The sequence below is a fragment of the Chrysochloris asiatica genome, unplaced genomic scaffold (genome assembly GCF_000296735.1).
Source record: "Chrysochloris asiatica unplaced genomic scaffold, ChrAsi1.0 scaffold00266, whole genome shotgun sequence".
Classification (NCBI taxonomy): Eukaryota; Metazoa; Chordata; class Mammalia; order Afrosoricida; family Chrysochloridae; genus Chrysochloris; species Chrysochloris asiatica.
Window position 1 is genome coordinate 538,375 of NW_006408784.1, and position 11,858 is coordinate 550,232.

An 11,858-nucleotide genomic window follows, 5' to 3' on the forward strand; every position below is an offset into this window, starting at 1 on the left:
TATATCATTTCACTGCCATGGTTACAATCCCCTCCATGCATCATCAACCAACCAAAGGGTATATACTCTGCAAGCCTGCCCACCCCCGTCGTCAGCACACAGTCCCTCTCCCTCTCTGGTTCTAAAGTCCCCAGCTGTTCCATCACTCCAAATCATCGTCTTTGCCTCCATCTCTGGCGTCACTGTTTGTCTGGGTAGGGTTGTTCCGCACTCTGCACTTCTCCCTCAATGGTCCCAGGGACCTCTGCTCCTGGACAGCAAAGTCAATCACTCCTCTCCTTTTGCTATAAAGCATCCACATTTACATTTCCAACCCTCACAGTCAGTCCTGATAGCAATTATTCACTATTGCATCACATGAGTGCTATGCCCATCTCCTTTTATCAGCCCCGCCCAGACTGGATACTACTCAGTGGAGATTCTACCTTCCTCTGCACCCTCTGGATCTAGGCTCCCTCTTGAAAGCTTGTAAGCCAGTCACTTCTTGCCTTTGTAGCGCACCCCCTCCCTTCCACTTTGGGTAGCCAATGTCCAAGTTGCCCATCCCTGTCTACTCTGTATAGGGAGGGGGTAGGAATGATCCTCACTGTAACGATGTGCTCCCTCTTTTAGGCTACTGCATCCATAGATTTAGGTCAGGTTCATCAAACTGTATCAGATCTCTCTTTCTTTCCTTTTCTTTCTTCTTCTAGTTGAGTTCTGATCATCCAGCCATTGAAGTTAGGTCAAGTGGGTATTATCTGCAAGTGTGGGTGTTTTTATGCATATGCCCTCTCTTTTTATCAGCTGGACGCTTCACTCTCCACTCTAGTTCTCTGTGGCTATGTCATTGACTCTGGGCCCAGGAATCCCCAGGTCTTACCATACTGCTAGCCAACCAGGTCTCCACCCAGGCTCACAGGAGTCTCTATTGAATGTGGTAGGGCTTAGCGCACAGCTTCATTGCTGTTTTTCCCTCACTTCCCCTTATCGGTGACCAATGTATTCAGCGGTCAGAGCGCATGTCTGCTCGTGTGTTCCCATTGAGTCTTAGTTTTAGAAGGGAGTTTGTCCTGAGGGGATCCAACCACTTGCTTTGATGTCTCCTGGGTGAACACTTAGTGTCTTTTTAATGAAGAAAACATAGGAGGACATTTTTGCAATGTAGAATTAAAACAATTATTTCGGGGTGAAGATACAGAATATCCATAAAAGAAAAACCCGATAAATTGGACTTCATCAAAATTAAAATTTCTGCTCATCAGATGACAATGTAGAGAAAATCAATAGGTTAAGTCTGCAAAATATCCAGGATGTTAGGAACTCTGAAAACTTTTTTTTTTAACTCAAGTTTTTAAAAAAAATGGGCAAAAAATTTTAACTTCACAAAGATATATGAAAAGTCATTAAGCCCATAAAAAATGTTGAACATCACTAGTCATTACTTAAATGCACATTAAAACTATAGAGACCTTTACATAACCATCAGAATGGCTGAAATTGAAATTATTGTTAACAAATATTGAAGAAAATGTGGAGCAAACAAAACTCTCATATACTGTTGGTGGGAATGTAAAATTTCTACCTCTTAATGAAAACGTCTGACAACTGCTTATAAAACTATACATATACTTGGCTTATGACCTAATGATTCCATTCTAGGTATCTCCTTAAGAGAAATAAAAACTCAAGTCTACTCCTCTTACCCAGGACTCCCTGTGCTGCCTGCCTCCTGCTCTGGGAGACTGCCTCCCTGCACACATGAGCCACAGTAAATAGCCTGTTGTACAATGCACTTAACAACAACAACAACAATGCTAAAACAAACAAAAAACAGACTTTTTTTGTTTGTTTAAATGAACAAAAAACAAGAATGTATACAGCAAATTTATTCATAATAGTCCAAACTGTAAATAGTCTAGATGCAAAAGAATGGGGGAAAAAAACTGTTGTTGTTAGGTGCCATCGAGTGGGTTCTGACTCATAGAAACCCTATACACAACAGAAGGAAACACTGCCCAATCCTGGGCCAACCTCACAATCATTGCTACATTTGAGCCTATTGATGGTGTCACTGTGCCAATCCATCTCGTTGGGGGTCTTCCTCTTTTTATCCGACCCTTCATTTTACCAAACATGATCTCCTTCTCCAGTGACTCATCCCTCCTGACAATATGTCTGAAGTATGAGAGATGAAGTCTGGCCATTCTGGCTCCCAGGGAGTACTCTGGCTGTAGTTCTTCTAACACAGATCTATTTGTACTTTTGGCAGTCCATAGTACTTTCAATATTCTCCTCTAACACCATAAATCAAATGCATCAATTCTCCTATGGTCTTCTTTATTCACTCTCCAACTTTCACATGCATATGAGGTTAATAAAAATACCATGGTTTGCAGCATCAGATGCACCTTAATCCTCAAACTGATATCTTTGCTCTTCAACACTTCGAAGAGGTCTTGTGCAGGAGATCTGCTCAATGCAATATGTGGTTTGATTTCTTGACTGCTGCTTCCATGAGTATTGATGGTTGATCCAAACAAAATAAAGTCACTGACAACTACAGTCTTTTCTCCATTTATATATGGATTAAGTTATTTATTGGTCCAGTGGTGAGGATTTTTGTTTTCTTTACATTGAAGTGCAACCGAAGGCTGTGGTCCTTGATCTTCATCAGTAAATATTTTTTAAGTCCTCTTGGTTTTCAACATGCAAGGTTGCATCATCTGCATATTGTAGGATGTTCATGAGCCTCCAATCCTGATGCCACGTTCTTCTTCATATAATCCAGCTTCTCTGAGTACTTGTTCAGTACACAGACTGAATAAGTATGATACAAGAATACAACCCTGGCGCACACTTTTCTTAATTTTAAACCATTCGGTGTTCCCTTTTTCTGTTCAAACAACTGCCTCTTGGTCTATGCACAGGTTCCTCATGAATTAAGTGTTCCAGAATACATCAATATCCTACTCCACAATGAAAAGAAAGAATTATAGTATTCTGAACAAGGATGAGTTCTCAAAGAAATTATGCTGAGTGATAAAGACTTACATACATATACACACACAAAAAAGTACTATATAATTCTAGAGAGACAAAATTAATCTATAGTAAATAAAATGAGAACCACTGTTCAAGTCTAGAGGATAGAGCAGAGACTGAGGTGGCATGAGGAAACTTTCTGGCATAATGATAATGTATTACATCTTCAAAGTGCTTGGGTTACAGAGGTATACATATGTCACAACTCAGTGACTAGTATAATTAAGATCTGTAACTTGAACTGTATATAATTTTACTATGAAAGAAAAAAGGAAACTAAAAAATATTGAACTCCATTTAATTATATAAAAATTAATGATAGCTAATGAACAAATATGTCTTGGAAAAATCCTTAGGATCCAGGATGGTGAGACTTCATCTCAAATACTTTGGACGTGTTATCTGGAGGCACCAATCACTGGTAAAGGACATCATGCTTGGTAAAGTAGAGTCAGTGAAAAAGAAGACAACCGCAACAATATGACATAGTAGTTCCAACAAAATGCTCAAGCACAGCAACAACTGAGAGGAGGAGTGCACAGGACTAGGCAGTGTTTCCTTCTGTTGAAAACAGGGTCGCTATGAGCTGGAACCAAAACAGTTAATGACACGTATGCTACAGTATTTAGAGGAAGGTGTAGGTTTACTACTTACTTTGAAATAAGCAAAAATAATAAGATGATTGGAGAGCAGAGGAATGAACAAAAATATTTGTAAGTATAATAAAATGGTATATGTAGAATCTATCTAGGAGCTCACTAGAATAGTCTTTTAACTTTTTGATATGTTAAAATGTTTCCTAATAAAATGTTGGGATGTGAGAATGCTACTACACCAACTCCTCATTTATCAATTATATCACTATGCAACATCTTGCATTTAGAATAACTTTGAAAACAATTCTCAGGCAGCACCTCCAATGTCTGGGCCCCACAGGACTATGGCCTGTCCAAGGTACCTTCTGCTGGCTACCCTAAATGATATACCAGAGGACCTAGTGACCTGGCTACATGAGAAACAGTGGCCAGCCAGTTGCAGGGCACCTTCTCTTCTGCTGTTTCCTATTAGTCTGGCCTTGGAGAGCAAGGGGCAACAGTGGAATGACATGAGGTTGAGGGAAGGCAGGAGGAGAGAACAGTTGAAGTCTGAATGTGCCTGGAAGGTAAGTGGAAAGAGGCAGGAAGATAAAGGGGACTATATGTGGTTGCAGGTTTGGGGTGAACAGAAGACAAATGGGGTTCCTTCCCAGAGTGGATGGCAGTGGGTAACACTTAACCACCAACCACCACCACCACCACCACCCCAAAACCAAGGTCTCTGCAGTGGAGTGGAAGGTATGGTGGAGAAAGAGGACTTGGAGGCACCTGACAGGTAGTAGGCAACCAAGGGAGGGATGAGGCATGTTATCGACACCAAAAACGGGCTAAGTCCCCAAATCTCACACAATGCAAATTTCTCATAATGACCTCATCTCTGGAAATTTACCGTATTGATTGAGAAGTGGGTGTTTGTTGTTGTTAAGTGCCAATGAGTCGATTCCGACCCATAGCAACCTTGCATAGGGTTTCCAAGGAGAAGCTGGTGAATTTGAACCACCAACCTTGAAGTTCAATTGACTTTGCAGTCTAACATATTAGCCCACAGTTTTTAAAGTACTCCACTTTGATATTCTTAAAGTGAAACTGTTCATATTTAAATATTGAGACCTTCACATCTCAATACACAATATATGTAACTTAACTACCTTCAAGCCTATTCTGACTCATAGTGATCCTGTATGAATAAGGTTCCCAAGGCTATAAATCTTTAGAGAAGCAAACTGCGACATCTCCCATAGAGGGGCTAGTAGGTTCAAATCAGCAATGTTTCATTTAGCACTTAACCACTGAGCCATTTAGAGTCCCAAAATATACATACAAGCTTTTTTACTTGCCAATGGCAACTATTTATAAATAATGAACAAAATCAAAGACTTTTCCTAATAAATAGAAGTTTTATGCTGAAACTTGTATATGAAACTTGTATATGAAACTTGTTTAAGAAGTAGATACACATTATAAAATATTCCCTCCAAAAAAAAGCTCTTTAAAATAGTATTATACTATTCCTGGTTCTATTCTGTTTTACTTATCTCTGTCTACTAATACTATAATGTTTTAATTATTACATTATAGTTTTAACATTAGACAATTCAATATGTTTTTCATTATATTCTAGGTTATTTACATAGATTTGTTCTCCTTTTCTTCTTTTTCCCTTCAAATTGACAAACATGTTTCATAAGGATGTTTATCACAGCATTAATTTTAACAGCGAAGGGGGGAAAAAGGGAAAGCATCTACATATCTAATACTACGAAATGATAAAGCAAATTATGGAGTATCAAATAGACTTATGATTAAGTCTGATACAGCAATTAAATATTATACCAAAATATATTAAATAACATTTTTGTTTTAATGGCAAAAGACAAGTAAACAGTGTGTGTGTCTATACATACATTACAGATATCAATGGGTTATAAACCATCTCAGTTTGCCTGGAACAGAGGGGTTTCCAGGACATGGGAATTTCACTGCTAAAATGAGGAAATCCTGCCAAACTGGGATAACTGTCACACTAGATGCATGCATATTACTGGAAAGGTTGAAAAGATATACATGAAATATCAGTGGTTATCTGAAGGAAAAATACTTATGAGTAATGTTTTCTTTCCTTTGTTTTTTTTGGTAGATTTTTCCTATTTTCAAAGGTAAAGGTGATATAGTATATCCTTAGAATGACCAAAAGTTTACTAAAGGTACACTAAAGAACCATGGAAAATGGAATAATTTTTAAAAAGAAATAGTTTTTGTCTATCAAATTACCAAAAATTTCAGAAGCTTGATAACAGCTAATTTTGCTGAAGAGATAACAAAGCCAAGTGCAAATACATACTATAGGGAAAGTGCAAACCTATTTGGCATTACCCATTAAAATTAAAACTAGACATTTTTTTCAACTCAGGGTTTCCATCATGTGCACAAAGTAACACACATGAATGTTTATAGCATTTTGATAATAACTCCAAATAAAAAATGATCTAAATCTTTGTCAATAGGAGAATCCATTTAAAAAAAAAAGATGCAGTAAGAGTTCTGTGTACTAATACAAAAGGCATCCTTGACATATGATATAGTGAAAAAATACAGTGGCACAACGGAAGTAAAGTGTGACTTAATTTGCATGATATATACAATATAACTAAACGATATATATAGATGGAAGTACAAAAAATGAAGTTTACCAAAGGCCTTTTACTGAAAATTTCAAAACAGAATTAAAGCTAAGGTTCAAAAGAAAACATATTTTAGTAAATATCCTTATGCCAAATAATAATGCTGGATTTCTGTAACACTAAGACAGACTGATACTGCAAGGGATTTTACAACAAAGTAGGTATTCCACAGTGTTTAATTTTGTAGTAATGCTTATCATATAATTTCTAAAAACGGTACGCTAAACACTCTAAACAAAAACGCACATTAAAACAAAATATTCCTTTAATAATACAAGAAGCTTTAAAAATGTATTATCAAATAAATAAAACTATCTGCTTTCATGTACACATATATACTACTATACAATGAATTATCAACTATATTTCTTTGTATTATTATGTTTTATTCTACCTGAAGTGAAACATTAAGCAAATACTAGTCATTGACATTAAAACTTTACCACTTACAAAATAAACTGCTCCAAAGCTTCCATGGCCAATTTCTCTGAGATCTGTGAAGAGCTTCTCTGGATCTTCTTTGAAAAAGAGCTCTGCAATTTCAGGGTCCTTCAGGCTGCCCGCTCGATTAGTTGATGGCATCCTGCTGGGCAGTCAGCTGTCTGATTCTAATTTTATACTGCTATCCCAATCCTTGGTTCATCTGTGTGAATGAAGCCACGTTGGCATAAATTACTGTTCAAAAATAAGAAAAAAAAAGTCAGGAAAGGTAAAAGCTGTTAAGACTAATTAGTATATGATTATTTACCGAGAGTGTTTACAAATTATCTCAAGACTAGAACTCCACTGAAAAGGCAACATGGTCTACTGATACCCCAAATCAAACTACTGTCATATAGTTGATTCTGACTCACAGTGACCGAAAGTTGAAATTCCGTAAGATTTCCAAGGCTGTAAATACGGAAGCACACTGACACATCTCCAGCAGAGTAACTTCAAATTGCCAACCTTTGGTTAGCAGCTGAGTGCTTTACCACTACGTCCCAGAGCTCCTGTCTACTAGTATTCACTCACTGCCATCAGATTGAGTCTGTCTGACTCACAGTAGCCCTTGTATAGGGTTTCTACAAATCTTTATGGAAACAAAAAGCCGTATCTTTCTCCCATGGAGCAAGTGGTGGGTTTGAACTGCTGACTAAATAGTCAGCAGTCCAGTGGTTATCCTACAATGCCATCAGGGCTCCTAGTCTACTAATACAGTTAGTACAGCTTTTAGTGTAGCTGGCTCATCATCATAATCACCTGTGGCTTTTTTCTTTTGATTCTTACTATTGTTGTTGTTAAGTGCCTTCACTGACCCTATATATTGGGTTATGAGGAGTGGCTAGTGAATCTGAATAATCATCCTTGGGGTTCAAATCAACCTTGCATTCCAGTGCATTATCCCACATTCTCTCACTTCAATTCTGATAAAGTAATTTAGATGCGATGCTGTCGTAATTTATTAAAAATATACATAAACAACTCAAGATACACTCATAGTATGTTTCTAACAATAGGAAAACTACTACCCACTACTGATCTTCAAATGTAAGAAAATACAGAAAAGATTTAATTCAGCACTTTTTCTTTTTCATTCATTTACCATATCAATTTACAATCAAGTCTAGCACACTTTCCAGCAAGGGAGTGGCGGGGACCACTGGGAGAAAGTATTTAATGTAGATTTCAGTTTCTCCCTCAAGCTGTTTCATATTAAAATATAGCCAGTATCTATTCTGTTTCATTAGACTCTACAGATAACTACTAAATTCCTTGGTGCCTCTGCTATCAATCTCTTTATATTAGATTACTCATTGTAAAAAATGGCTGTCAAATTGAGAGCCTTCAGAATCTGGGATCTGGAATAACACTGCCTAGATATGAATTCCTTCAATACTACTTATAGGCTCATTTTCTTATCTCACTGTAAAGAGAGAATAAAAATCTATCTCTACTTTTTAGTAGTTGTGATAGCTGTGAGATTTAAGTAAATTAATAAATGCAAGCATAAACTAGTACTCAGATATAGTAAGCACTACATTAAGTGTTAACTGCTTTCAACTTGCTTAAATTTGCTGGGGTGAGGGGAGGGGTAATTTCAAAATGTATTTCATCCATTTTTTCTAAAAAGGGAAAAGTCAAGGCGAGGGGGGGTCCCTCTAGCCATTTCTTGCTTATGCCTTTTAATTAACTTTTAAATGGTTCTTTTTGTCACTTATAGTGGAATCAACTGAGCCAATTTAATTCTTGTTACATAATTTCTGTCACTACATAAAACACATTTAAGTCTTTCTGTACCTTCCTAAATTAACACTGTATGTGCGCTGGTGTACTACTATGGGATAAGCACTGAGCTACAATGTCAATTTGAACTTCAAGATCAATGATTCAAACCTACTAGCCGCTCCTCGGAAACTCTACATAGGGTTCTTATGAGTCAGAACCAACTCAATGGCACTTCACAATAACAACAACACAAATTAACACTATAGCAGGGTGCAGGGGAATACTACATTGGGGGGGAATAAAAAGGTTTAAATTGTTTCTTTGTGTTCCATTTCTAACAAACATGCAAGGTTGCATCACATTGTTGTTGTTAAGTGCTATCAAGTTCGTTTCGACTTGTAGTGACCCTGTATAGGGTTTCCAAGGAGTGGCTGGTGGGTTTGAACCATCACCTTGTGGTTCAAATCAACTTTGCAGTCCAGTGCTTAGCCTATCGTGTCACACTAGACTCCTCAGCATACTCCTACAAGGTTGTACCATATACTCTTGTCAATTTCCCTACTCTAGAAGTTCCTCCTAGAATTCCTTCTGCCAAGCATCTAAGGGTGCAGTCAAAAAGTATTGCTACTGCAGTTACACATGCATACATCCAGTTATACATGCATAGGTTTATTATGAACAAAAGGTGTTTAAACATATCTTGTTGTTAACAGATGGCTGCATACAAGTTCTCTCAGTAATACACTTTGTGTTAGTCATCTTGGCCTTAATAAGCTTTTAACTCAGTGAGTGCCAAAAGCATTGTTTAAAGATTAAGCCAGAATCAAAGAGCTATATTTTCATCCATTATTTTTTAAAGCAAGTTTGAAACTAATGAAGATGATTTTATGAAACAAATTGTAACTGGGGTGGAGTCTTAGATACACTAATACAAATCCAGAGAATAGGTCCAATCAAACCACTGGCTTCTGAAGCGATCTGCTTCTTCTTGTTTTATGTGCCGTCAATTTGGTTCTGACTAATAGCGATCCTGGATAGTGTTTCTGAGAAGTTATTGAGTTTATCAGTCCAATATTTATCCTATAGCACCACACCAGGATAATCAGTTAAATTCACGGTAGAGAGATCAGTTCAGAAAGCTGTGCTATTTGAATTAGTTCTAACTCATAGCAATCACTATGTACAACACTGCCTAGTCCTGCACCATCCTTACAATTGTTATGTTTGAGCCAATTGTTGAAGCCACTGTTTCAATCCACCTGGTGGAGGGTTATCTTCTATTAGCTAAGCCTCTGCTTTACCAAAATTCCCCTACCCAGCAAAGCTGTCATTCAAATACAATGGTGCAATCAAAATATTTCAGGATAAACAGAAACTAAGGGATTTTGCCAAAGCCAACCCTGCTATGAAAAACATCCTAAAGGAAGTTCTGTGGAATGAGAACCAACAAGAACAGACAACAACCAGAGAATGACGTACATGGCAGCAGCATCCTGAACTCAATCGACAAATGGAAGAGTCAAGAACTGAATAAAATTATCAATAACAGAGGATTTGGGAGGTTAGTCTATGATGAAACAATTACAATGTGAAAGAAGGTAAACACAGAGGAACAGAGATCTAGGTGATGAGAAGGTCAAGTAGATTACAGGATAAATATACTGTCTTAAATAGAGGGAAGAGTTAATGGAATATAAAGTAACCACAACAGTGGGGTTGGGGTGGGGGTTTTAGATTGGGTGTTGGGGAGGACAATACAAGAAGGGGGAGGAAGTGGAAGAACAAGATAGATAGTTGAACACTAAGACATGTTTGCATGGGCTAAGTGGGACAGAGGTAAATAGTGACGCATGCTCAAACCTGGAACAACAATCTCCAGCTGATAATGGTGATGACACACTGTGCTGCGTTCCATTCTGTTGTATATGGGGTTGCCATAAATCAGGGCTAACTTGATGGCAGCTAACAATAACAACATTTAGAAAGTAAAAAATACCAATCAAGAGTGGGTGTTCAACTCCCTACTCCTAAGATGTGGGCTGTGCATATTCACTTTGTAATATAGTGGCATCTGAACTCACCTAGTTTAATGAGAAGGGATGATAATCAAGATCAGCACAAGGCTGATTCCTTTGTTTTTTTAAAGTTTTTATTGTAAATTATGTGATAGTTTACATGGGAAAACATTAGCTTTACATTCATGCTATTGTATATCATTTCATTGCCATCATTACAGTCCCCTCCATGCATCATTAACCAACCAAAGGGTACACCCCACAAGCTTGCCACTTGGTCTTCAGTGCACAGCCCCTCTCCCTCCCTGAGTTCAGAGTCCCCAGTCTCTCCACTGTAATTGGCGTTGGGCTTTTATTGGCTGATTTCAGAAGCAGATCACTTGCCATTTCTTCCTAGTCTTTCTTACTCTGGAAACTAAACCTGTTCAGAACAATAAAAACATTCAATCCTCTAATGACAGATGACTGTTGGCTGTGCATAAGAGAATTAACGTAAATGGCTTTCAAATTCAGTAAAAAAGTGATTGCTTCTAAGGCTCTTACTGTTATAAACATTTGCCAAGAGAAAACTAGTTCTAAGAATATTTTACATCTAAAACAAATTATATTAGTTACTTTTTCTATCACATAAAGGATATTGACAAACTGCAAAATGTCATTTTTGTTCATCAAAAAGTATATTCTGGAATCCACCATCACCATCTTCTGCTAATACTCCGATAAAGCTACAGTAAGGGGATCAACAGAAAAAACATCAGAGGAGTAAAAAATTGTATAAAAATAAATTAAGCATTAAAAATTTTAGAGGTAGACAACAAACAGGATGGTGGATCGGGTGGAAGTTCAGTGAGGAGCTCCATCAGCAACAACACAGAATACTGGACCAAGCAGGCTCAGGGGATGATGCCAGAACTCTCTGAACCACATATAATGGAATATTTAGAAGGCTGGAAGGCTTACAGCTAGGGAAATCTGTAGCAGAAGAAAGAAATCCATTGCTTTCTAATCCAAGATGCTCAGCTGCTCCCGGAGCCGCCATATTGGGCAAGACCATGCAGAGGAAGGATCAGAGCAGCCATAGAAGCCTGACAGAACTGTGGAGATAAAGGTGCGGGCACTCTTTTGTTTTGTTATCTGTTCATTGGTCTCTCACTGGCTGTTTACCTCCATTCAGGTGACTAGAGGGGGTGCCTGAGCGAGTAGACAAGCCACCGCCACCTCCCAGAAGGGTTCTACATATGCACACACATCTCCTTGAAATTTAAAGTGACAGTTTCCACTTAAAACCAAATGGCAGTGCAAAACAGTCACAGCTGGCCCTGAATTGTTTATCA

The 11,858-nt window shown here is 37.8% G+C and overlaps 1 protein-coding gene across 2 annotated transcripts in view; it reads right to left on the reverse strand.

The window, feature by feature from the left end:
* The window catches only part of TAOK1 (TAO kinase 1), an 85,899-nt gene extending 78,933 nt beyond the window's left edge, over positions 1–6,966 (reverse strand). The window contains exon 1 of one of the 2 annotated variants that reach the window (XM_006874184.1): positions 6,752–6,966. In XM_006874184.1, coding sequence (XP_006874246.1) covers positions 6,752–6,883 — 132 coding nt within the window. In that variant the 5' untranslated portion in view covers positions 6,884–6,966. The remainder of the gene's footprint in view (positions 1–6,751) is intronic. The other variant, XM_006874185.1, reaches the window with a different exon arrangement.
* Positions 6,967–11,858: the final 4,892 nt, after the last annotated feature.